The following is a 26,754-nucleotide window of genomic DNA, read 5'->3' on the forward strand; positions in this document are numbered from 1 at the left end:
CCCAAAGTTAGGTCCAAGGTGGGCCTCAGGAAGGATCGACCAACCTTCAAGCCTTGTTACGCCTTCAGCATAGAATGGCGGCTCCAGACAACTCTTCCACCCAGACATACAAAAGAGCCTGGAGCCCCATTCTCTTCTCCCCTCCTCTCACAGACCTGAGATTCCATCCTATGGCAAGACCAATACTTTAAGTCTTTTTTTTTTTTTTTTTATAAAGGAGGGAAAATCTTGTAAAACTTTTATGCCAAACAAAGTTATAAAAACTTCCGGGCGTGCCTTTTGCAAAGGTTTATATGAATAATAAAGAGTGTAGTCGCGTGCACTGTGATCTGGTGGGCTCTGAGCAGGGGAGTGTTTAGCAAACAGCAGTATTCAGCCTTAGGGTACCAGGAAACCCCAGGGGCTGCCTCCTTCAGGGGATGCTGGCCCAGAAAGGAATTACCCTATAGATTCCAGAGAGGGGCGGGGTGTGGGGGGAAGGGGCGTTGCCCTTGACTCCCTTGAAGTTCAAAGTTCTTTGCTTTGGTGAGAAAAGCCCTCGCTGCACTCGGCCCACTCGAGAAATCAGCCCAGAGTAATTTCTCCCACTCTGGTTGAGAACTGGCTGCAGGTAAACCCAACTATGTTCACCTTTCAAACTCTGGTCTGCACCTTTTCTGCTTCCACCTAAACAGGACACTCCCCAGCCCACCTAGGACCCACAGGCTTTCTCTCAGAGGAGCAGAGTGGGCATGGGGAGACTTTTCCCAAGGGATCCCTGCAACCTAGGGATCTGGGTGACAAAGATGCCCCCAACCCAGGGCTACCCCCAAACCCACTCATCATTTCAAGCGCCCCTGCTCCCTGTACCCCTAAAGCCCATGGTGGGAGGGGGAGGGGCCAGAGTGCTCTCTCAGCCCACACCACTTAATACCCTTGTAAACTCCCACGTGCACTATAAACTTGGATTTTTACAACCAACATTCCTCCTTAGCTCCGGGAAACTTTGAACTCGGCCTCGGGTTTATTTACTTGGAGTGGGGGGTTGGGGAGCTGGGAGCCGAGAAAGGACTGAGGAAAAGAGGGAAAATGTGGGGCAAGGGGGTGATGGTGTGGGGGTCTGGGGTGTGTTGAGAAAGCCAAGACCTTCCGCCATGGGTTTGTTTACTATTTAGGGCGGAAGCGTTTTCTAACACAGGCCAGACTGGGTCGTTAAGAGCGAAATGAAACTGGGTTTAGAGGCATGATGGGGGGCGCTTTATGGCAGCGTCTAGACGAAGATCTTTTGTTCCCGGGCAGCACTGCGACTGGAGGGGATTACCCCAAGAGGTTGAGCCCAGGGGCTGGACATGCCAGGAGTCTGAAGGTGGGTTTGTTTGGGGGCCAGAGACCCCTTTTTTCTTTGTAGAAGGTCACCAAGGAATGGCAAATTCTGGGGCCTGAGGCACAGAAGCCTTTGTTTTTCTTTCGTGATGACTCTCCGCTCATCCTTCAGAAATATCTTCTGAAGATGAAGATCTTTTCTAGGCTGCACATTGCAGTTTCAAATATTTTTCTCCCAAACCAGGAGCCCTTTGAAGGTTAATAGTTTGCTTTATAAACTAGCTCGTTCTAGGGTGTTATCTCCATCTCATTTTACAGGAAACATGGCCAGCATGCTAACAGTCCCCGACATGGCTAATGTACAACATCATATCTAGAGGAGGCACACACACACACACACACACACACACACACACACACGACCTCAGTTGCATTTCTGCCCACATTAAACACTGCCAGTCATTATATACTACAGAGGACACAAACACTGGATGTGTGTTGCAATATGGGTTATACTCTACTACAGATAAAAGATAATCATAATAATACTCTTCAGGCACACTCGCACTGACTTAAATAAAATGCTTGTGTGTGGGCACATGAGGGAGTTGGGGGCCACATATGTACCACAATCGGCAAATCTTGTCTCAAAGACCCTCATTTACAAATTAGAGATTCAGATACCAAACTGCAGGGATGCCTGCCACCCAAACAGCAGCAGAACCTAGATTTGATCGTCATGGCGCTTCTTCCCTTCATCCACCACAACCTTATCCACAAAAACATTTCTAAATTACACAATTATAGCAAGAGAGGGAAAACATGAGCGAATCAGTCCAGAACCTCTGCCCCCAAATAACAAGTATAGAACAGATGATCCAGTGGCTTCACTGAAAATGTTGAAAAGACTACAGCTATCCTTATGCAGAAGAAACATGTATGCTAGACATGGTGGTGCATGCCTATAATCCCATCGGCTTGGGAGGCTGAGGCGGGAGAATCGCAAGTTCGAGGTCAACCTCTGCAAATTAGCAAGACCCTGCTCAAAATAAATAATAAAAAGGGTGAAGGAATATAGCTCAATGATAGACAGCTTGCCGAGTATGTATGCCCAATATCAAAATAAATTTTTAAAAAATGTTTAAAGAAAGAGAGAAAGGAAGAAGGAGGAGAATATATAGCAAATATAAATATAGATGGGTGTAGTGACTGTCCCCACAAGTCATTTCCTTTCCCCAGTACCCCATCCCATATCAACCCCTATAAAACACATCTCTGAAGCTTTCTACTTTGGGACACCTAATGTAGAAACATCTGGGCGGCCCCAGCCTGGGCGTCAAGTTGTGTCTGGAGGAGCCTGGCCATTTGTGCCAAAGAGGAAGGGGCCAGGGCCACCTTCCCACCCTCAGAAGCTGTGGAGAAGATGAGGAAGGGGCCGGTTTCTTCTCCTCTTTGCTCCTTTTTTCAAAATTACATATAAAAATTCTAATAGTCTTCTCATAGAGGGGAGAAAAAGGCCCATGAAAGCCCTACCCTCAACCCTACACATTTAACTGTGACAGACGGAGACATCTGGCAGGAGGATGGTGGAGCCAAGAAAATTCCTATAAATTTAAATTTGATGATGGTTACAATTAACTCCACAACAAACGTGTACTTAAACGGAAAGCGGAAAGAAAGCGTCCCTTGAGCTGCAGCGAGAAAAGAGAGCTTAAGGGTAGCTGTGGAATGTCCTGGGCTTGAGAAAGGGAGGAAGCCATCTCCAGTCTTGGCCCTCCCTGCCAGGGGAGAGGAGCCCAAATCCCGACAGCGCGGGCCTGCCTCACCTCTGCAGCCTGTCCCCACAGGCTGCTCCTGGGATCTCCAGCCTCCTCCTCCTCCTCCTCCTCCTCCTCCTCCTCCTCCTCCTCCTCCTCCTCCTCTTCCTCTTTGACTGCCTTGGGACCATGGAGGGTTTTAAGAGGAGAGGGGTTAATAAAAAGATCAAATAAAATCATAATATTGAACAGAATGAAATATCTTTATTTGCCACCAAAAAAAAAAAAATCACAGCAATCCCTCTGGGACTGGAGCAGGGTGGGGATTGCACTGTACACACGCACGCACTCACGCACACGGAGAGATGGGTGATTTGAATTTCATTCCGCAAGTCCTCCCCATCTTCTCGGGTAGAAAGAAATGCTTGTGCGATTTATTTACAAAAAATCAGGCCCCAATAAGGGGAGGCTCCCGACCCCATCTCCTTAATACCTCCTCCATCCAATCTTTCTGTTTTTTTCTTTAAAAAAAAAAAAAGGCAAAAACTGCATAGACTAGCTATAAATCCATGGAGTGGGGCACTGCTTGGAAAAAGGTTAGGACACCTCAATGCACCAGTCATTTCACAGGAGGGCTCTACACATTTAGGGGGAGAACACCTAGGCTCGGGTGGGGCCGGGGCGCATGAGGAGGTAGGACACGACTTTGCACACCTAACACCAGGTACAGGAATTTCACAGCAAGGCAGGATCACATTTACCTGCCCCATCTCAGTGGGGCAGGGTGGGGCAGGGGCGGGAGCCCGAGAGAGGTCTCCCCCGGCGGGCCAGGTGCCTCAGCGGACCTTTCCACTTGGGCAAGGGGAGGCAAACAGTTCAAGGATTGTTCAGCTCAGGCGCCCATTACGCTCGCCCCTCCCCCGACCCAATCGGAGCAGCAAGACGGCGTCGCGAGGTGTGTTTTCTTTTAAATAAAGAGTCTTGGGCCTCGGCGCCCACGGGGTCCACCCGCCGCGGGTCAGGCGCTCCCGGGCCCCTCTCCCCGGCCGGGCCTCCATCCCCGCCGCGAGGAAGGGCCCCACGCCGCGGGGCCGGCCCCCGCCACAGTCCGCTCTTCCACCCGCGGAAAGAAGACGAGATAGAAATAAAAAATAAAAATAAAATAAAATAATCTCCCCCTTTCCCTCCCGCCCCCCCACCCAGGGCTCGGTCTGCAGTTACAGCAGCGGGTTTCCTGAAAAGTACTGCAGCCGGTCTCTGCTTAGTTTTTTTTCTTTCATCCTTCTGTTCTGAAACCAAATTTTCACTTGTCGGTCCGTCAGGTTCAGCATCCGCGACAGCTGCAGCCGCTTCTCTTTGTTGATGTACACGTTGAAGAAAAACTCCCGCTCCAGTTCCCGGATCTGGAATTTCGAATAAGGGCAGCGCTTCTTGCGGGTGCGGGGGGCGTCTGGAGGGAGGGAGGGGAGGGAGGGGGCGAGTGCGAGGAGAGGGGAGAGAGACACGTGAGACCCCGCGACCCCGGCCCCAGCTCGGCCCCCGCCCTCCCGCCGGCGGCGAGCCTCGACCCCGCGCCCGGCCTGGCGGAGCCTGCTGCGCAGCCTGGCCCGGGGGCTGCCCCGGGGGTCCGCCAGCCCCGACCCCCCCCCTCCCCAGGGCTGGGGGGCGCAGCGGCGCGGCCGGGCGGGACGGCGGGGAAGCCGAAGCGAGCGAGAGCCGGGCGGCACCCAGACGCCCAGCGCCTCCCGGCCTCGCCGCCGGCCCCCGCGCCCGCCCCCGGCGCCGGCCCGGGCTCCCCGGGCTCCCGCTCAGAGGCCCGGGGACGCCGGGTGTGCACGTTTTCAAAAACAGATTTTAAAAAGAAGCGGCGCGGCCCCGGCCCCGCGCCCAGCTCTCTCCTCCCCCTCTCCCCCTCGCCGGCCTCGCCCGGCCTGTCCCTCGCCCTCCCCTTCCTCCCCTCCCCTCCTCCCACCCCCGGCCGCCGGCTCCCCTTCCTTCCTGAAACGCTCCTCTAAGTTCACGATCAAAGTTGATATCGCCCGCAATGGTGGCACTTTTAAAAAATTTCACAGACCGAGGAAGATAACGGGGGAGGGGGTTCACCCGGCTTTTCCAAAGAGCCCTTTCCCCTCCCTCCCCACCCCTTCTCCATCGTAAAAAGTCGAGTCGTCGGGAGAGAGGGCTTTGTAGGTTATAATAAAATCCTTTGAACGCTTATAAAACTCCACATAAAATCGGACCGACCCCAAACGCGAGGCGTCCCCGCGCCCTCCCCGCGCCCGCCCGCCCGCCCGCCCGCGCCCGCCGCGGCTACCTACTGGGGGCGGCCCCCTTGGCCGGCTCCTTGGCCGCCGAGTGCGCAGAGCCGGACGAGCTGGGGTTCGTGCTGTCCTCCTCGGCCTCCGCGTCGGCCCCCGCCTCCGGCCGCGCCGGCAGCCCCGGGGCCGGGGGCGCGTCGGGGTCCCCCTTGGCCTCCGCCTTGCCGGGGCAGGGGGGCTCGGCGGGCGCGTCGCCGCCGCCGCAGTAGGCGTTGTCGAAGAAGCGGTCGAAGGCTTGGGGCAGGACGCTGTTCTTGTTGACCGAGGAGTAGAAGCCGGCGGGGGCGGCGTGCGGGGCGCTGGGGTGGTGGTGGCCGCCGTAGGAGCCTTCGTTTTTCATGAGGATCTCGGTGACCGTGGACGGAGGAAGGCACTCGCGGTGCATGAGCTCGTCGGCCGCCGCATAGCAGGACGAGTAGCTGTTGCGGTGGTGCCACTTGCCGGAGGGCTCCAGGCCGTAGGAGACCTCCCGGACCGGGGGCACCTGGGCCGAGTAGGGATAGGAGATCTGGCGAGAGGGGGCCTGGGGCAGGAAGGAGGAGACCGTGGAGAACTCGGGCACGTAGTAAGTGCAACTGGGCAGATAGAGGTTGGAGGCGCAGCTGCCCCGCTCGCCGAAGTCAGCGCCCCTCTCCTTGCGCGACGGCGAGCAGAAGTTGCCCAGGTTGACCGAGTTAAACATCGTTCTCTTCTCCTGCCGGCTCCGGATGGAGGTTTTGGACCCGGTCTAGCGAGGGGGGAAAATTTGGGAAGGCGAGATGACGCGTTATCCGTCTTAGTCTCTCTCCCCGAGCACGTGATCCAAAGTAGATATTGTCATATATCAGTTCGGAGCACTTCGCAGACGTAGGAGGGGTTCTCTCTTAGGTAAGATCGGGGACGTTCAGGCGATTGGTTTGCAAACACCGCAGAAACATTATGAAAATCAATTGCAGATTTGTATTCGTTTTTTCCTCGTCACTCCCCTCCTCTCCATTCCACGGAGCGAGCGAAGCAGGAGAGAGAGAGAGGGCTGGGGTGGGGTGGGCGGTGGGATGGGCGGGGGCGGCGGCTGGGAGGGGGCAATTATATATATTTTTTTCCTAGCTGCTGCTCCTTTCCCCCCCCCCAGGATTGGGGGGAAGGAGGAGAGCGCTGAGTGCGGGGGTCTTGCCTCCTGCCTGTGATCAGCAGAGACTGGGAAGAGAGAGGACTCCTCTCCCCGCTGCAGATTCCTCCCAGAACAGCGAATCTTTCCCCCCAAGTCTCAGGGACTCTTACCCCTCCAACCTGCAGTCAGCGCCTGTTTGCAAGAGTTTGAAGAAGTCCGTTCTGTTATTTTCCTGGCCTGAGCTGGCTGTCAAGACTGGCTCTTGGGTCTTTGGAGAGGCCCCCCCAGAGTAGTATCTGAAGTTTCCCTAAGGTGAGGCGGCCCAGCTGCACCCGTGTCCCAACTTTGTCTGGCTTGCTGTGCTGCCGCCGGCTAGGGACTCCGATTAGTCATAAACGAGTGGTGAGCAGTGCGCCAGCCGCCCAGCCGGTGCCTGGCGAAGTCTGGGAAAAACCTTCCCTAATGTTGTGTTAAATATTTAGTATGAGAGAGTGGCCCTGGGTGAATATTTCATGCCTGCCTTTATTGTCAATCAATGTGCAGAAAGCTACATTCACTGTGGATTTTAAAATCCCAAACCCCAAAGAAAAAGAATGAGAGCCATGCATCTTCTCTTTTGGGGCCCATGGGGATGGGGGCTCAGCCTCAGCTCCCAGGCTGAGAAGGAGTGTGGTGTTGGGGGGCCCAGACAGAATGTGGTGTGGAGTCAGGGTTTGGAGATCCTATGTTTCAATGACTTGGGGGTGGGTGGGTGATGGGGCCAGGTATGGTTCTCATATAAAGACCAGCAGGACAGTGGCAGGGAGCTGTGGATCCTGAGGCAGATAGGGCAGAGCCAGGGGCCACTCTCTAGGGAAGCCCCCAGCCCCTCACCCCGGAGCTGCAGCCGGACCTTACTGCTTTCTTTCTTCTAGTTTCTCAGCCCTGCCTGCCCTCCTGCGGGTCCCTTAGCCTCCTGAGTGGCTCTGACACAGGGGGTAGTAGAGTCAGCGATTCCGCCCTCCCTTGCCTCTCATCCCTTTGGGTACAACAGGACACATCTGGGCAGCTGGAAACCACTTTATTGAAAGGTTCTGGACTGGTTGAAAGAGACCAGAGCAACTGGCATCAACAGAAAGCAATCTTCCTTGCAAGGAGGAGGCACTAGGGCATGGTTTGTCAGAGAAGGAGGGGAAGGGCTAAAACACTGTCAGAGAAAGCCAGAAGTGGCCCCAGCCTCCCTTGCACACCTAGCTCTTGGTTAAGATTGGTCTCCACTTTATATTTTTAAAAATTTCCTTATGTAGCATGATGGGGTACCGAGGCCCCCACAACAGATAGAGAAGACACAAAACGGTAACTTGTCTACAACTAGGACCCCGTCCAACTCATTCCTTCTCAACTCTCCTGCCTGCTGGGTTTTCTTTCTTAGAGCAACACCTGGGTGGAGCTGCTTTACCCAAGGGGTCCGTTCTTGTCCCTCAGTGTGTGGCTCTGCTTCCTGGGCCCTCCTTTAGTCCTGGCCAGATCTTAGCTCTTCGGGCAAAGAGGAACTAGACTGGGGCCTTGCTAAGTGTGGAATCTCTATAGGGAAGGGACCACAAAAGGAAAAATGTTGCCTTTCCTTCTTCCTCTAGCTCTTTTTATAGGGTGAGCTGGTGCAGCATTTTTAATTATAATGGTGGGGAACATTGGACTGTGGCTTTTATGGGGTTCGTGCCGACCTCATTAAACTTGAGTTTACTACAGGCAAATGCTCCCCAAACAGTGACAGTAACCAGCCGGAGGGAGGCAAGAGGTACCCTCTCCCTCTCCCTTGCAGAGGTGTGAATGGGAGCAGGCTCAGCTTCTGCTTTCCCCAGCCTGCCCCGTCCGTGGGGCCCAATCCTCCATGTCCTCCAAGGCCGCCTTCTGCACAGCCAGGGACAAGGGGGGTGGGCTGCTTCCTGTGCGGAGACAGCTGTGGGCCTGAGCACTTGAATTTGACCACCAAAGTTTATTCCCGGGCCACCATAAAAGTGAGCCAGGCGGCTGCAAGGAGCTGCTGGCGGCCTTATTTCCTTGAAACAAAAAAGAAAGGCAAGAAAGAACTAGGAGCTGATGTTTGGGAAACCCTGGGGTCTCCCACCAGAGACTTCTGAGAAGTAATGCTCTTTTCTCTAAAAGGAAAGCACCAAGTTAAAAAAAAATTTTTTTTCTAGTGTCTGTCTGATTTCTAATGTTTCAACAACTTAAAAAAAAAAAAATTCCAGCAGCTGAAAGTTGCTGCTCAGGTCAAGGAGAGAAGGCCGTGGCCTCTGAGGTCAGCTAGATGGTGATTGGCAAAGATGCCCACTGTGTGGGGTAGTGGGCTCCCTGCCTAGTCTTGGGTTGGGGCCACCCGCAGGCATGGACTGAACTTGCCCCTGGCAGCACCTTCTCAGTTTGTGGCTTCTGGGCAGGCAGCTTGCTTAGTTTCTGATGTGGGACCCATCTGTAGCTCCTGTCCCTTCCCTCTCAGGCCTCACTTGGGCAGTTATTTTTTGCCTCACCTGGTGGTCACTGGTGGCCCCTGCATCCTGGGGTCCCCGCTTTCACCTAAAATCCTCAGCGGCAGGGCCATTGTGCTCTGCTTACTGGCTCTCGGTGGCCCTCATTCCCGCTGCCTGCCTGGCTGCTGTTGGGGCGGCTGCCTCCATAGTCTGGCTGGGGCCAAAGGAGACTCCCACACCCTACACTCTGGCACTGGGACACCAGGGGTGGCTTCAGAAGGTGGCAGTATCTAGCAGATTCCCACTGGGGTGGCTCCCAGAGCAACTTCCCGCACACAGCGCTGGGAGGGCCTCTTTCTGCTGCTGCTGTAGGTTCTAGAGAGCAGATCTTGGTAGGGGAAGGGGCCTACCCCACAGATCACGACGAGCTAGGAAGAAAGCCCTGGGAGGAAAAGGGGGAGTCGTCGGCAAAATCTCCTGTGGTGGGCTTGCCTTGTAAATCCAGTTCTGTGTGAAGTCAATAAAAAGATAAGCAGAGGGAGACTCATGCTTGGGCACCCTCAGTTCCCAGGCTGTCGGCTGAGGAGCCCGCATTAAAAATCAGCTTGCACCTTTTTTGCACATTTATCTCTCCCTTAGAGCAATGTTGCTGCGTCGGATAATCCCCTTGGAGTGCTTCAGGATTTTCAGGCTATCGGTTTCTCTTGCTCACAGGACACCAATACCCTACTCCACCCCCAGCCACGGTGTTAGGGTGCGACTGCCCAGACTGCTGCTTTGCGGCTTCTACCTCTTGTCAGCCCTGGTCAGCACCACAGGCCAGAGGCGCCAGCACACACCACCTAAGCGGTGCACCCAGGGCCTAAGGAAGAGATAGGGGAGGGAGAAAGGCAGCTCCTCCGCCCTGAGAGGCCCCACCCAGCTTTCTCTGCGGAGGGATTGTCCCCCGGAGGCTAGCAACTCGACCCCATTTCTCTCCATAAAAGCCCCATTTTATGAGCCAGTTTCACTGGCCCCTTCACCAAATGCTCTAAAATGAAGGAAATGTCTTAAAAGCAGTCTGGAAATGGAGCTGCTGCCATTGGGCCTTAGTTTCCAAAGCTAGTTGCAGCCCTACAGAAAATACCTTTTCTGGGCAGAATTGCCCTCTTGGGCCACCCTGATCTCCCGCCTCACACTGGGAGCCGAGGCCGGGTTGGCCAGAGCCGCCATTCCCCGGCGTTAGCGCCTACTTAGGCTTGGACCCAGTCTGCACTGATCAAAGTGAGCTCACGGCATTTTTATGAGATCAACTTCAGTGGCTCTTTACTTGTAATCAGACGCCTGGGTCGAAAATGCAAAAGGGAACAGCCCATCAATCCAAAAAGGAAAGAGAGAGAGAGGAGAGAGAGAGAGAGAGAGGAGAGAGAGAGAGAGAGAGAGAGAGAGAGAGAGAGAGAGAGAGAATATAAAATCAGGTGACACCGAGCAAGATGATTTTAGTCACCAACAAAAAAAGACCCTTTGCCCCTGACAAGAATGGTCTGTGGGTTCTCCCAAGCTCCGGGCCCTGCCAGTCTTCCTGCTCCTTTCGCCTGATCTCCCCAAGCCCTGACTGGCCAGTGCTAGGAAGCTTGATCCAAAAGCTTCCACAAGGTGGACTTCTGCATGGGGAGAGGGCGCCTGCCTGAGCCTCCTCACCCCAGTAAGGAAGAGCCTTCTGCTTCCGATTTAAAATTCGACCCCATTTTGCTGCTTTCCTCTGTGGTCTCCGTGGATCTCTCTTTGCTACAGCCAGAAGTTGGGTTACAGGAAGATTCGCCAGAGATTTATCACCGAGCTCCAAACTTGGAGAGCCTCGTTGTCATAAACAGCCGTCTATTGTCTAGACTTTTATCTCCGGGTATGGATCTGGACCTCGCATTAGTGAGGCTCAGGGGACAGGCTGGCTCTACGGGGTGTGCGGTGCAGCCAGTGCCTGCCCTGACCCCCAGGGGCTTCTCTGGGTCAGTTTAGGAGGGTGCACAAATTAAGTGTGTTTTTGGAGCTGGGCAGGCATACCTGAGCATTCAGGAACAGAGGCCTGAGGTAGGGAAGGTTTCTCTCTGTGCCTGGGAACATTCTGGTGCGGTGCGTGTACTTGTGTGTTGGGTGAGGATTTGTCACGGTGTGCTTTGTTCTGGGGGCATTTTAAGTGTTCCTGTCTGGGCTTTTGCGGGTTTTATTAACCTGCATCCGCTTGGCTTGTTTATGTCCCTTCCAAGTAGATCATCTGGTGTTTTGTTTTTTAAAAAATATTGGAGCCCATTGTGTTTGTTTGGCTTCTCTGAGGAAATGGTTTGGGGGGATACCTTCGAGTTCCCCCTACTGATTCTGGGTCCTGCCTTAGCTTCTGCCTTCCCCAGGGTGTCCGACCTTGCCTCACTCTATGCAAGTCCCCAAATCTCAAAGTGCCTGCCAATTTTTGGTTGCAGACATGGAGCACATTTTTGCAGGATGAGATCTAGCTGTATCTTTCCCACACCAGGGAGAAGAATCCCAGCTGGTAAATTCTCTCATTTCCTGGGATTCCCCTTCACAAGCTAAGGAGACATCAGAAAGGGCCTCCCCAGGCCATTTCTACCATTTAAAATACTCTCCAGAACTCTGGGCCCTGCCAAAAAGGGCCTGCCATTTCCTCCCTGGGACTGCCTGATAACAAATGTCCCCACCTTGGCTACCCTCTAGCCGCCTGAGCTCAGGCATTTTATGGTGTTAGTGGCATTTTGCCCAGATGAGATGTCTATGGGTGAAGCACTTATCACCTTAGAGCCCAGGGTCAGAGGCTGCACTGAAGGCCAGGATCCTTTAACACCACCAGAAATAATTAAATCAGGTCTCTTTGTTTTTCACTGTCAGAACATAGGATAGGAGGGCACCAGGCCGAGAGAGACCTGGGAGCTCAGCCACCACATCCACTGGTCCCGGCCTCCGGTCCCAGGCCTCAGTCCCTTCTCAGATGGCTGAGGTGCTCCCAGTCAGATAGGTAAAGTAGGAGGAGGCCTATTCTAGAGGCCGGTGTTCCAGCTGAGCAGGATGGAGATGGCAATTAGGGTTTGGGAGCATCAGAGTTAACCAGAATCCCCCGTCATTGTCATTGCTTTCTGAGCATCCTTCCCTTTCTTCGGCATTAGAATTCCAATTAAAAAGAAATGATTAGGTAGGCCTTAAAATGGCTCCGCCAGTGCAGAGGAGACAGCAAGCTTGAAGTCCAGGAAAAGGGAGGTGAGTCCTCCGCAAGTCCCCGCACACCAGTGTTCCTCCCCCTCTCCCTCAGTCTCAGGCAAGCTCAGGGGAAATGCTCGAGGATTCCGTGGTCTCCTTCCTCTAGTCGCCGAGCCGGGCCGCCCGCGCTCCTCTCCCTTTCCGCCTAGCTTGCCGACGGTGGCTCCGCCTCGCTCGCTCGCTCTCAGCGACTCGGAGCCTTCCTCCATTCCAGCCTCCCAGCTCCCTGAAACCAACAGACACCTAATATACTTGCACCCAAGGCCTGGAGCGAGCGAGCGGCCGGGCGCGCGGCGATCGCCCCGGAGCACCCGGTCTCTGCGCGGACGAGTCGGCCACCGCCGCCTTCGCGAGTTGCTGGGTTAAAACGCCTCTCGCCCACGGTCCTGCTTTTCTCCCCTTCTTTTCACCTCTGGATCTGAGAAACAAGTCAGTCCGGGTCTCCTGCCGCACCAGCCGTCCCATCCCTGATACCTCACACTCCTCCTTACCTAAGAGAGCTTTGTTTCCTGAAGGAAACGGTAATATTCAGACATTTAAGCTGTAAATAATTTTTCTTTATGATGTTTAGTTTTCTCTCCGATTCTTACCGATATAGAAGTCTGCACGAGGGGATGGGGGAGTGGAGAAATTGCGCCCAGAAATACAGACAGAGGCAAAAGATGCCGGAGGGGAGGGAGAGGGAGGGAGAGAGAGAGAGAGAGAGAGAGAGAGAGAGAGAGAGAGAGAGAGAGAGAGAGACCAACCGACCGACCGCGTAGGGGGGAGTCCCAGCTGGCGGGGAGCGGAGTCTGAGAGAGAAAAGTTTCCCGGAGTCTTCATTAGTTGACTTCCCTGTCTGCGTTGGAACTCACCCCCAATAAAGGAAGGAGGGGGTCTTTATTTTTTTAAGGTCCAGTGTTTACAAGACCAGAAATGCCACTGCCACGTCCTTCTAGAAAGAAAGGCTGAAATGGAGGACCGACGCCTTCCTTATAAGGTACGATGCTAACTTGACCTTCACTTTGCCACGGTGCCCCCGCCCACCCAGACTGCTGGGCCGGAGAGCGCCGACCCTCGCTCGGCCTGGCCTCCCTCCCTTCCTCCCTCCCTCCCTCTGCTTTCTCTTTCAATTTCTGTGTCTTCCTTTTTTCTACCTGTCCCTTTTATTTCCATCCTCTTTGTTTTCTCCTCGGCCTCTTCCTGCCGCCCTCCTAGCACTAGTCTGTTTATAGCTTCTCTCGCCCCTCTCCTGCCTCCTTCTCTGGCTCTGCCTCCGTAACAGTCTCGTCCCTTCTCTTCCGCAGCTTCTGATCTCCTAATTCCCAGGAACAAGAAACACTTTACTTTGCTTGCTGGTTTGTTTATGTAATAATGGGCATCATGCATGCTGGGCAAGTGCTCTACCGCTAGGCCACCTTCCCAGACCCCCCCCCCAATATTTTAATCCTCCCTTCACCCCACCTTGAACCTCCACAGCCCCAGCTGCTCTCACCCTTGTATCCTTGGGGAGGAGGCTCCCAGAAAGGACAATTCAGGATCAAAAAGGCTTTCCTCTGGGCCCAGAGCCCACTTGGGGTCGACAGTGAACTTGATTTTGATAAGCCCCTGTCTCCTCTCCCTGGCCCCACCTGCCAAGCCTCCAGAATCCTACTGGCCTTGAACGGAGGGCTCAGTCTCTGACTGTGGGGCAGAGGGAGAGCAGGCCCTCGGTTTCCTACACTAGAGGGGCAGAGTTCAAGGATCAAGTTGCTGTTTGCTCTTCTCTGGGCTTTATAGCCCCTAAAATCCCAGAGACTTCCCTCAAGCATTGGATAAGAAATTGAGAGCCGGGCGTGGTGGGTGCACACTTGTAATTCCAGTACTTGGGAGGCTGAGACAGGAGGATCACAGGTTTAGTTTGTGAGCCCTTTCACAATTTAGTGAGATCTTATTTTAAAATGAAGAATAAAAATAGGGCTGGGGATGTAGTTCAGAGGTAGAAAGCCCTTGAATTCAATCCCCAGCAACACACACACACACAGACACAGACACAGACACACACACACACACACACACACACAGAGAGAGAGAGAGAGAGAGAGAGAGAGAGAGAGAGAGAGAGAGAGAAATTTAGAGTACTAGGGATTTTTGGTGATACAGATACATTTAAATAGAAAAGGAAAAGACTCCCAGGCTTCTCCCTGCCTCTTGATGCCTCCCAGGCTCCAACTGAGCCTCCAACATTAACTCTAATCATATCTTGTGTGGCTATAAAATAATATTAACAACACCCCTATAATTATCTATTATCCACTCACTTGTGACGATTACAGAACTAGAGGAGTCGGGTCTACGCAGACAAAGTAAAGCCAAGCAAATATCGAAAATGAAACTGGCTCAGAGGCCTTCGAACTGGATCTTACTTTCTTGAGTATGTTTCAAAATCTATGCCTAGGCCTTCCTTAGATTTAAGAGTAGTCATTTAGTAGGATTTGGGACGATTTTGAGAGACCCTACCACCACCTCCTTTTCTTCAATATCCCATACACTCCTGCCCTCCTCCTCGGCACAGACACCAGATCGGGTCAGACAATAAAAGGGAAATGCTTTCTCTCTCCCCCTACAATTATTCGGATAATTGCATGAATTCTTCTTGAATGCCGCTGTGTAGTCAGGGTCGGGGTTTCAGCAGGAAGTGCAGGGGACAGGATTCCAAATGGGGGAAGCTGAGAGAGACCTGCGCTCTTACATTCCCAGACTTTATAGTTCTGTCTAGTGTTACATTGTTTCTTCAGGCAAAGATCTTTGTTCCCCTTCAGTCATTTTTCTCCCTTCCCCCTCCCTTCCTCTCTCCCTCCCCCCTTTTTGGGTCCCTTTAAAGGAGACTCAGATCATCTTCTGCTCTTAATAGATGACTATAAAAGTAAAATTAATTCCCCCTTGCCCTTTAATATCAATATCTCTCTGTTAAGTATGCACATTGGCAAGAATAAACAGAATTAAGTGCTACAGCCCAAACCAGCAATTACACCCAAGGTGTTTTTCACCCCCATTGGATCTGGCTTATCTGGGGGTGTTCACTCTGGTGCAAGATAACCAGGGGGTATTTGTATTTTTTTTTTTTTTACAAGCTTGTTGGAGCCTGAGCCAGTACCGACCTGGTAGAAAATGCAACTAGGAAGCCAGAGAGAGAGAGAGAGAGAGATCGCATAAGCCATCTGGAAGAAGGAAGAGGGCACCAGGCGGAGAACCACGCAGAGAAAAGAAGGGCGAGGAGCAAGGCGGGGGCACTGCACCAAGGTGGCCAGGGCGAGACCGGCGCTCACCGCCGCCACCGACAGAGGTTTATGTGTTTTTATTTTTAAAATCTGATTTGGGCTTGGTGAAGGAAAAGGGATATTCAGGGAAGGAGAGGGAAGAATGGTCGGAGTCGTAGCTCACAGCCTGAGCGCTGCTACGCAGGACAGCCTGCGAGCTGGGTGAGCCGGGCGGCCGCTCGCTCCGGGCGGCGCTGGCCACTCGCTGCGGGGCCGGGCCCTCCGAGCCCCCCCTCGCGGCCGCTGGAGTTTCTTTGCTCTCCTTATCATCTCCATCTTTATGACGAGGCTTGTTAACAAGACCAGCGAGCTGGCCACGCACATCTATCTCCACCGCGAGCGCTCAGCCGAGCAGCGGCCGGCGGGGGGACTGGGAGGCGCTAATTAATTGATTCCTCTGGACTGTAAAATATAGCCGCGTCTACACGGAACCCGTGGACTCATAAACAGTACCTCTGCTGGTTGTGAGTGCACTGTCTCTCAGAGGATTTTTCCATAGGTATGTGTCAGAGTCCTGGATTTGCTGAGAGTGAGACTAATTGTTAGGAGGCCCAAACAGCATCAGATCAATGTCAGAATGCCTCTCCAAAAGCCCTGGGAGTGGGTTTTGTTGGGGTTGGGGAGCTTGGGTTAGGGGAGAGCCTTTCCCCCCCGCTGCTTGTGTAGGCCCACCCCACTGCCTGGTAAAGATGGAAATGGAGCTGAGGGGCTGGGACGGGGCTGGGTGCAGGGAGTGGGGCTGCTTCCAGATGTGAGACTGACTTAGAAGTCCGGGTTCAAAGCCGGGCGTGGTGGTGCAGGCTTGTAATCCCAGCATTCCGGAGGCTGAGACCGGAGGATGGGGGTTCACCGACAGCCTCAGCTACTCAGTGAAGCCCTCTAAAGCTTAGTGAGACCCTGTTTCAAAATAAAGAATAAAAAATAGGCCAGGGGGTGTAGCTCAGAGGTCTCAGAGGTTCCATCCCCAGACACACACACACACACACACACACACACACACACACACACACACACACAGTCCAGGTCCAGCTTTTGTTTCATGCTGCTCCCTAAACACAAGATTTTAAAATAAAATTTAAAAATTAAGCAAATCTAAGAAAACCTTAATCTTAGCCTTCAGGAGATCTTGAGTGCCCAGAGCACACAGGACATCAACCTGCCTGTTATGTACTTCACCACTGTGACTGCCCCGCTCCTACCTAGCGGAACAGAATATCTCTATGATAGACTTACATTAGACATAGAAGACCCCATCCCGAGACACACGGGTAACCTGATTATATGATGCTTATTCTACACAGTTGTGATTATGCACTGGACCCTGCTGAAAACAACTTAGCACGTTTGAAATATAGACCCACGTTTCACACAAGAGATACAAGGAAATAGAGATGAAAGACATTTAAAATAATGGCTGTAGACATAGAAGGGGGTTTAGAAGACAGGAATAATAGAATCAGAACAGAAAAAAATTTCAACAGATAGAGACTGCCATTACCCATGCCGGGGTGAGTGTCCTCCTGCTCTTATTCCTACGGCCACCTGAGAAATGTATATTGTAAATATAATATGAATTGAAACAATGCATTGTTGATTTTAGTACACACACCACCTTACAGAATGTATTTTTATATGTGTGTGATGTATGTATGTTCAGTTTTTGTGTAGATGTATTAACATCTTGATGCCTTTTCCATGCACTGATTCTATATGTGCTGTGGAATATATAAGTAGACCCGGGACTACACATTTCCCATGTAGAGTATACACATGTGTAGTGTTTGTATATGAAAATAAATTGTATATGTGAATATATATGTGTGTGATCTTTTCCTTGTATTCTACTCTTCCATTCAGTAGATAAAAGTGCCTCTACGTTTATATTTTATAGAGAAGCATATTTTGCATGCCCAGAATGTACATGTAAAATATGGGTATTTTAAATGTCTATCTTTCCATATATTGGTTATGACCTCAAGACGGCAGGGTGTACATTTTACTGTGTCTACATGATGGTCTTTCGCAAAGAGCTTTCCAAGCACCGGCTGCTGGGGGTGGAGGAGCTCCATCCTGCCCTTGAAGGAAGTTCTTCCCTGGGACACAGAAACTGACAACGTGAAGGCTTGCCTCCAGGTCTCCAGTACAGCCTCGGCTTGAAGGCCAGAACTCCTGAGCCTGTACGGAGCTGGTTCCCACCAGCTAGGTCCGTCTGTGTTTGGTTTCATCGAGGCCCAAGTTCTTGGCTCCTGTGCCATGCTCGGCGGGTAGGCAGCACGGGCCTTAGGAGCCTCCAGGGCAGAGCGGCCAGCAGGAGGAAACCCGGCTGGAGCCGCTGCCGCGGAGACCCTGCGTGCCGCCCGGGAAAGGCTTTTAGGAGAAAGGCCTGGCTCTCCTCCAGCCCTGGTGGAGACTCCGACTGTCCTTTGAGGACCCCCACAAACTCTTGAGGTGCCCCCCAGGCCTAGGGTGCTCAGGGGCAGGGACTGGGCTAGGCTGGGTCCTGGAGATGCGGTCTCCACTGCCCTGGCCAGCAGGGGTCATCCCGTCCTTTGCGGGGCCTGGCAGCCCTCGGGAGGCGATGTAGTTGGGCGCTAAGCTACTAGGATCAGCCCGGATTTTGGGCCGCTGGGTTTCCCTTTCCCGGGACCCCGAAGAGAACCGGAGTATCAGGTCAAATTCAGAACTGGATCCGGATCTCAAAGCCCTCTCCACCGGGCCGGATATTGAGGGCTCCAGGCATGAGCTGGAGAGGGCCCGGGCGGCCGAGGCATCCCAGAGCAGCCGGCCGCCTTTGTTCAGGGCCTCCCCTAGAGCAGCGACTGTCGGCCAGACGCGGGGGGCCGCGGGGAGCAGCGGGAGAGGTCGGGGAGCTTAGGCGGTGGCGCGGGCAACGGCCTCCCCGCGGAAAATCGGTCTCCATGGAGGCAGACACAGACCCAAGCCTGGGCCTGTGAGCGACGGCGCGATCCCGACTGGCCTTTCACTGCGGGCTGAATTACACCAGAACCTTCCGCACCTCCAAATGCACACCGCACAGAGAGGCTTGGCGGCTTCGGGATGCATTTACCTACCGCCTGGAGTCTAAAAATCGTTCCGGCTTTCCAGGACATAAAGGGGAGACTGGGCGGAGGGCTCCAAGCTGGCCGGAACCCGACGTCCCCAGGGTTTGCTTTGTTTGCGGATCTGGGCCAGCGGTTCCCGCTCCGCTCTGGGTCGGAGCCATTGATGGCGCTGGGCTTCCGCTTGCATTAGCGCCCACAGAGCCCGGACTGCCCGGCCATCTCCTGCCCGATTGCTCGGTAGTGGCCTTAAATACACCCAGCTTTGCCGGGCAGAGCAGAGGGAAGCGGAGCAACCTCGCAGATAATCAGGTCCAAACACAGAACTGATAATACACACTTAGAATCATTTTCTACCTACATTATTCAGTTGTTTCTCCCATTTTCGTGCTCCCCAAGACCAAGTTAGAGAAACAGGGTGCAATGTCTTAAAGTCAGTGGAAGATGTTGTAGTTTTTGTTTGGGGGGAGTATGTAAACTAGACAAGTATTTTCAACACAGTCCTCACCAGACGTTGCTCAGCCCTTTTGTTTGGGTCATAGTTCTAACCATAATCTCCTCTTACACGGAGACCCAAGAAATTGCTTTTAGTCTAGAGAAGAAGGCCTTCATGTTTTCATTCTCCGACAACTTTATCAGTTATTTAATCTGGGAGCCTGCATAGCCGCCACCCAAGAAGATGCCTTCTCTCTCAGATTGGAGGCATCCAGGAATAAATCAAGGGACTAAATTAAGGGATAGTTATTCACGATCCCCCAAAGGCTCCCTCCCCTTTTTTTTTTTTTTAAAGAGAAATTCCTCTACAGTTGGCTTTTCCTGTGTAGACACTTCTTAGGAAGTGGATAGTCTTTAGCCTGGATTCACTGGGATTCGGACGGCCCCATTTTTAATTCTTTATGATTTATTCTGGGAGCCAGTGGCCCCTCCCCCAGCTCATGGCTGTCAGAAGCTGTCCACCCCCAGCCTCTCCTGTGCTCTGTGGGGCTTTTGTATGAGCACCCCAAGGCTTGGGGTCTTCTTCCAGCCTGCACTCAGTGGGCTCTGCAAGGCAGTTGGAAAACAAGGATAAAGGGAGAATGGGATGTGATCTAAATTTGCTAGTTTGTCTAATTGCAGAAATAAGGAAAGGGGGGGGGAGAGACAGTAAGATTTAAGGACAGGACGTAGGGCTCTGAGGCCAGCTCTATGGGGGCCTCTGGGATTCCTGCACAGGCCTGGGGGGCTGGAGGAGGAATCTGGAGGAGGCTCCCATGATGAGAGCCAGACAGCTAGAAAGGGTAACTGGAGGGAACAAGGAGCACAAGGATCAGGGCAGAGGGAGGGCATCTCATGGGGTGAGAAGGAGTGGCAGAGGTGCAGAGGGCACACTGCCTCCCACCCAGGCCTCCAGCCTGGGCCCGGTTTCTCTCTGCAAGGCCTGAAGGGAGTTGCTTGCTCCAGGAAGTAGAGCCTATTTCACCAGCTCCATGGGCTTTTAGTTCCCTGGCCAGACATCTAGCAATGCACACACTGTGTCTCAGAGTGGAGCTGCAGGATTAGGACTACAGGGCTGAACTTCAGGACGCACCAGCCCCCACCTCACACCCCCCAGGGTCCTATCACACACCACCACCACCCCCGCCCCAACTCAGCTTCCATTCTGAGTTCCTGCAGTGTGGACCTCCTTTTTCTGAAGCTGGTTTCTGCCTCTTCTGGGCTGTTCACCTTATTTTTACAGCATTATGACTTCTCAGAGTTCCCACTCCTCCCTCTAGTCTACCGCCCGCCCCCCCATTTTCTCTTTGCCAGTAATTGCTTAGGACTAGACAGGGCAGCTCATCAACTGCTCTTGTTTGGTCGTATATTTTTGTTGCTCCTGCAACCGCTCTTCCTTTATTATTATGCATTTATGATTTTTATTGTTCACCTGAACTGGAGAAAATAAAGCAGGGAACAACTAGGGGGCCGGGGTTCTCATTCTTTGGGGACAGAGGGGACCATATGTGGGGACTCAGTTTTAAAAATTATTCTCAAAAATCGCATTGCCATACATCCATGTTTTAATTAACATTAATATTAATATGATGAAGCAACTCTGTACAAAGACTATATAAAGGGGAAACGTGCTGAAGACAGATGTTTGAATAGGAGGGTACACTACAGAGAGCTGGGAAGGAAGGGAGGGAAGGGGTGGCTACCCCCGAGGACCATACTAGGTACTAGCAACAGACACAGAGAACAGGACACAGATTGACAGAGAAGCTCACGGAAGTCAAATTTGAAGCAAAGGAAAGAGAATATTGCATATCTTTGCCCCTCCCCCATTCCTTCTGAGGGCTCTACTTTCTCCTTTGATGGGCTGTGGGAGCCAGGCCAGGGTGAGGGACTTAGCATCCAGCACCCTAGAGCCCACAGGTCACAGGAAGGGCTGCATGGAGGGGTGCTGTCGTTGGCAGGCTGGGGGAGGCTACGCCTCATTCCTGGAGCCAGCTTACAGGAGAACATGTGCGTAGCCGGCATGGAGGTACTCTCTAGGAATCAGGGTGAAGTGCAGGTGGGAAAGTGGCAGGTGGCAGGTGGCCAGTAGGGACAGAAGCCTGCGACTGTAGCTCCTCTTTCTAGGGATGAATGAGGGCCAGGAGGCTGCCTACTTGCAAATGCAGTAGGAAGAGTGGGGTGGGCCCCCGTGGTTTGCTGGGTTTGGCTGTGTGAGCAGTATTTGCTGTGCACAACCCTGTACAGCTGTGTGCTGTTGGGAAGGTTGGATGGTCTCTGGATTGCCCTTGGAAGATAGGGAGACTCTCCCCAGGCAGAAAACACTCCACAGTAGGCTGGCTTCACACTGTTCCGGCTTCAGTGAACTCCAACCAGTCTCCTGCTCTTCTCATCTCTCTTGCTTCCATTGGAGTAGGACACAGATAGGAGGTTGTGGAGTTTTGGGGAGAGGACTAAAAACCAGTGCAAGAGGGCTGGTGGGCTCTCAATTGTTCCTCTTCCCAGATCTACCAGAATGGGGCTGGGACCTACAGCAATGGAAAAAAGGCCTTCCTGCTTGGAGAAGCCTCTCTCCGGCTTCCAACAGGGTCTAGGATGTGCCCTTCCCCTGTGCTCCTCGTACTGGGCAGACTGTTAGCCAGGAGGCGGAGGCAGTGTCCAAAGACAAAGGGCAATGTTGGGGGGGCCGGTAGGGGAAAGCAAGAAAGGAGTTGGGTGGGGAACTGCAGCGCCCCCCTCCTTCATTGTCGCCATCCTGGGAAACAGGGGCTGAGCAGGGGGCCTCCACAGCCGGCCAGTAGTCCCTGTAAGGGCAAATTCTCCTCCGGGCTCATAAATTATGCCGGTCCAGCCTCCGGCCATGACCATGAACGCCAGCGGGAAGGGAGAATCTGTGGGCCACGGCGGTGGATGCCAGAAGCTCTCCCTGCCACACTCCGCAGCCCATTCCACAGCCTCCTGGGCTTACAGAAGGGCCAGGCGGGGGTCCCCAGGTGGCTACTGAACCTGTGGCCATGTGTGCTGGCTCTCAGTTCCCCACTTGCTGCTTGCAGTCCGTAGCCATGTACAGTCGCAGTAAGCATTCACAGCAGCACACCTGTGAGCCAGTGCTCGCTGGGAGCAGGGAGGGGGCTTGAGAGAGGGCTGGGGACCAGGAGACTAGGCCTTGAGAGGACCCAGTGCCGATGGTCACCTTGTCAGCAGCCCGGTCTGTCAAGCATGGGTCCTTCAGTTCACTTGGTGTCCAGGCCGGAGGACTCAGAGCTGAGTGGACTTTGCGTGTTGCTCATCATGCACTTCTCCCAAAGAGCACTTCCTCCTTGGTACCCCCTTCCTCCAGCCTGGTCAGCAGCACCCCAAGTCCCCTCTGCTGATGGTTCACTCAGGCTGCCTCCTCCCAACCTCGTCTAACCCCAACTGTGAGTCGGGAGATCTTCATTCCTCCATCCCACCCTCATCTGCCCCTCCAGGTAGAGGGACTTAAGACCACAGAAGGGGAGCAGAGAAGGGGTGCCGGGTGGCTGCTTCTCCAGATCCTTAGTGGAGATGCAGTGCCTCATTCCTGCCTCAAATAAATCAGCCCCTTTGCAGCGCCCCAGCCTTCCTGCTCCTGACATCCGATGGCAGCTCTCGGCCTCTGCCTTCCCCAGCTGGATTTCTTCCCCGCTCTTTGGGACCTGGCAGGGCCTGCAGGATAGGGATTGTTGGAGGGAACCACAAACAAAACAGACAAGAGGATGGTTCTGGGAGGGCCTGCCAGAGACGACTGGCGACTGGCGTTGTAAGCGGGACTGTGTCCCGGGCGGGTACCCCTTCTTGCTCTCTGCCAGGACAGGCTCAGTCTGGGGCTGGCGCCCATGTCCTGCCCCCTAAAAGAAGGAGAGAGCTTGCTCCCTCAACAAAAGTCTTTTCTTTTTCATTCTCCGGTTTTGAAACCAGATCTTGACCTGCTGGTCACTAAGATTCAAGCGGTCCGAGAGTTCCCTCCGGCGCTGGCGTGTGATGAACTCGTTGACCAGAAACTCGCCCTCCAGCTCCGCCAGCTGCAACTTCGAATAGGGCTTGCGCTTCTTCCGGGAGCGACTGTGGATCGGGTACCAGGGCGCGCCTGGGTGAAGACGAACCGCAGGGTTGGCCAGAGGATCAAGGGGTGACTAGCCCAGGGCTCTCGGCCCTCCCCAGACCCTTTACCTGGACCCCAAACGGGACCCCAGACCCTTCCTTCTTCCCCCAGGTATCCCAGCAGCGGCTCTACCCAGACCCTCCGCTCATCACTCTCCCTGTCCACTTCTGGCCCTTGCTCCATCAAGCCCACCTCCTGCAGGATACCCACGACCCTGGGCTCCCAACCCCTCGCTGCTCCCCAAACCTCTTTCCCGCTTTCTTCTTTCCTATATCCCGGCGAGTCCTCCCACATCCTCCATGACCGGATCCCCATTAGAACAGAAGTGGGCAAGTATGGAGAGGAAAGCTGTGCTCACTGCTGTTCTCAAAAATAAAACACGTAGGCACAGGGGCCGCGGGAAGCAGAAGGACAGGCGCCTGGGAGGACGGGCCCAGGATTCCCTTCCCCACCTCCGCAGCCCAGGCCTGGGGAAGCCCCAGCCACGACCTCGCTACTCCCGAGCTCCCGCCTCCGCAGCCGCGGGCGAGAGAGGAGAGCTCACCGGTTCTTTTATGGGGATATTTACATGTTTATAGACCCCCCCCCCCAGCCCACACTTCTTTTTAAAAGGAGCCTGCCCCGCGCGCGTCCCGTCCCCGGGCAGCCCCAGCTCCGGCCCGCCAGGGGACGCGAGCGGGCGGGGGGGGGGGTCCTTACCGCTGGCGGGGAGCCCGCCTCCGGGGTTCAGCGGAGACACCAGGCCGCCGGGGTCGCCGGCGCCCTTGTTGCCCTCGTTGAGGAGGGACGAGCTGGAGTCGGACTCCAGCGACTGGCAGGAGGGCGGGTCGTGGGGGGGGCCCGCGCCGCCGTCGCCCCCGCCGCCCGCCGCGTAGTCGTACTTGAAGCCGAGCGCGGGCGGCCCCGACGGCTCGAGCGGCAGCAGCGCCGCCCCCGGCCCGGCCCCCGGCTCGCGGCCGCGCTCCTCGCGCTTCAGGCCCCCGCCGCCCTCGGCGCACGGCTCGCGGTAGTAGCCCTTGCTGTCCTCCACGCGCGCCAGCTCGCACGTGCGGCCGAAGGGCGGGTTGAGCGACACCGGGCTGCCGAGGTAGGGCTGCGGGTAGCCATTGCACGGCTCCGCCGACGGCCAGGGCAGCGAGCACACGTTGTCGCGGCGCGGGTAGGACAGCGAGGGCAGCCCGGGCAGCTGCGCCCCCGACGCGCGGAAGTTGGGGAAGTAGAAGGTGTCCCCCGTGTGGATGTTCACCAGCGGCCCCACAAACCCGGGATTCAGGAGATTATGCTCGCCCATTTCCGCGGGGCCCGGCCGGCAGCTTCTACTTTATTGCTATCTGACATTAAACATAGTTAAACCTGCACCGGCCACCCATTGGCCGCCCGGCTCACGTGAGCGCCGCCGCCGGGGGGAGGGGTGGGACAGCCGAGCCCCCCCCCCAGCTCCAACTCCCCCCCCCCCCGCCCCAAGCCCAGGCGGGGGTGGGGGGGCGAAGGGTGGGGGCAGGTTTATTCGCTGGATTCTATTTTTTTTAATCATATAAAATCTAGCACAGAAAGCAAAGCGATCGTCCAACACGGGGCAAGGAGAAAAAGCCACACCAAAAAATACCGGCGCCTACACACCCCTGCACCCCGCACCCCCCCCCCAGATATATTATCTTATCGCCAACAGCTGGCCGAATACAGCCCGCCCCTCTTTAATTAGCTCCTTTATTAACTAAAACCGTTGGAATTTACAATATCTCCCCAATAAATTACTATTAGATATTGTGTCATATAAAGTTTACTGGCTGTTTAAGGAGACGGATGAGCCCTCTGGCTCGGGGTTTATTTACAGTAGAGGCGAAGCGGGGTAAGGACAGGTTTCCCTGCAGCTCTCTCGCGGGCCCAGTCCTGCTGCCTCTGCGCTCAGGGTCCTCGGCTCTCCTCCTCAGGATACTGGAAAATTATTTGGGGTTCTCTCACCCAACAAGGGCTCCGAGAGAATCGGTAAGGACGGTCCCTTTCCCAGGAGCCTCGAGCCTAGCTCGCAGTTAGAGGAAGAGGCGTCCAACTCGGCACAGACCTGTCTTCCAGCTCTTGAAAAACCTTGGGGCTCTACTCTTCTGCTGCCGAGGAGCTTCCAGAGGGTCTCCTGGAGGCTTTGTGGCAGGAGGCTGTGGGCCTCTACCAAGGATCAGCCATCCAGAGAGATGCCTGGTTCCCACTGCGAGGGAGATAGGACACCCCACAATCCGCCCGCTGGCGCTGGGGCCATCAGATAGCAGCGTAGCCTCCGGCATTGCTGCCCCCTAAGGTGGGCTTGGAGTCAGGGAAAGAACCCTGGAGGGTTACACTGTTGGGGCTTTAAAATTATATTTATGGTGCAAACCTCAGAAGGTCCTTCCAGAGAAGGCTGAGAACCGATAGCCGGCCAATGGCGAGCTAATCGACATCTGCAAAACCGCAACTGGGTCCCAAGGAGGTGCATAGAACACAGTCAAGCGTATTTAAAGGAAAGCAAAATATCCCCTCCCGTCCGATTATTTTATCTGAGCTCTAGGGGAGCGAACATTCGGGTTTCTGTGTGATTATTTCCAATTCCTACCCAAGGAGCTGGTTTGCACAGCACAGGTTAGATATAGTCCAGCGAGGGCACAAATGTGCGCACCACTGGGAATTTTCAGAAAATCAGAGAGACAGAATCCCAGAGAATCCAAGAGGAAGAAATTCATGTAGGTGAGAATTACATGTATACATGCGAGAATCATGTATCTCAGAATTAGCCCAGACTATAAAAGTAGACCAAAGTAAAGAAAATGTCATCGCTCTCTTTTTCTCCCTCCGTTCCCTTTCTCCTCAAAAGGACTCGGCAGAGAGAAACGCAGATTCTTCGAATTCCACCGCTCCCCCTACGATTTCATATCCCAAACTATAGCGGCTCACTCCGACAGAAAAGTGGCCCCGCGGGCGCCGCCCTATCCAGCGCAGCCGCAGCTCCACGCCCTCCCGTCGCCGGCCCCGCTTCCCCGCCGGGTCCGCCAGGCGGATGGCGCGGCCCCCGCCCCCGCCCCCAGGAGCCGAACCTCGGCCTGGCCCACTTGCCCAAGCGAAGCGGGCGGGGAGATGCCAGCCTTGCGCAGTCGGGCTCCAGTCGGGGCTGGGAGAGCCAGGGCGCCCAGGAATGGGCAGAGGCTCCGCCTGGATTGGCCTTTTTTTTTTTTTGTGCTTAATTGATTAAAGGACTGCAGGGCTGCCGAGAGGAGCGTCCCTCCGCTGCAAATTCTTTACCCCAGTATCTCCAGCATCTTACCTATTTCCCCCTTTCAAGAGGCATTCTTGAGCGCCACTGAAATTCTGGTCTTTAATTTTTTTATTTGGGGCTTAGGTTGGTCATAGGGACAAACAGGGTGTGACTTTAATCTTGCTGATTTTAATCAGAACACTGCGCTGGCAGCGACGTCTCCGCCCAGGCTCCCCACGCCTCGGAGCTCAGCCGCTATTGTTGGTGTGAGGGACGCTGTATTATTGGCTCCGCTGAATAATCGCTAGCCTTTGTGGGGTGAAGGCTTCTCCCCATTCTCTTTCCCCTTCCCAGATGGCCCTGATCTCCTAGAAAAGGGGATCCCAGGAGGAAGGGTTCAGCCTCTTTCTTTCTCTCCTCAGCCTGCAAATCTCCGGCGG

At 54.3% G+C, this 26,754-nt stretch overlaps 2 protein-coding genes across 2 annotated transcripts; both read right to left on the reverse strand.

Moving 5' to 3' along the window:
• Window positions 1–4,276: 4,276 nt before the first annotated feature.
• On the reverse strand, window positions 4,277–6,059 carry HOXC11 (homeobox C11; the record flags this gene model as incomplete). Its single annotated transcript, XM_080705810.1, has 2 exons — window positions 4,277–4,509; window positions 5,378–6,059. The coding sequence occupies 2 exons, from the start codon at window positions 6,057–6,059 to the stop codon at window positions 4,277–4,279; spliced, it is 915 nt and encodes a 304-aa protein (XP_080561936.1).
• Window positions 6,060–22,840: 16,781 nt separating this feature from the next.
• HOXC12 (homeobox C12) lies at window positions 22,841–24,385 on the reverse strand (the record flags this gene model as incomplete). Its single annotated transcript, XM_080705811.1, has 2 exons — window positions 22,841–23,079; window positions 23,794–24,385. The coding sequence occupies 2 exons, from the start codon at window positions 24,383–24,385 to the stop codon at window positions 22,841–22,843; spliced, it is 831 nt and encodes a 276-aa protein (XP_080561937.1).
• Between the last annotated feature and the right edge of the window lie 2,369 nt (window positions 24,386–26,754).

Source organism: Muscardinus avellanarius (genome assembly GCF_963383645.1).
Source record: "Muscardinus avellanarius genome assembly, chromosome: 11".
Lineage (NCBI taxonomy): Eukaryota > Metazoa > Chordata > Mammalia > Rodentia > Gliridae > Muscardinus > Muscardinus avellanarius.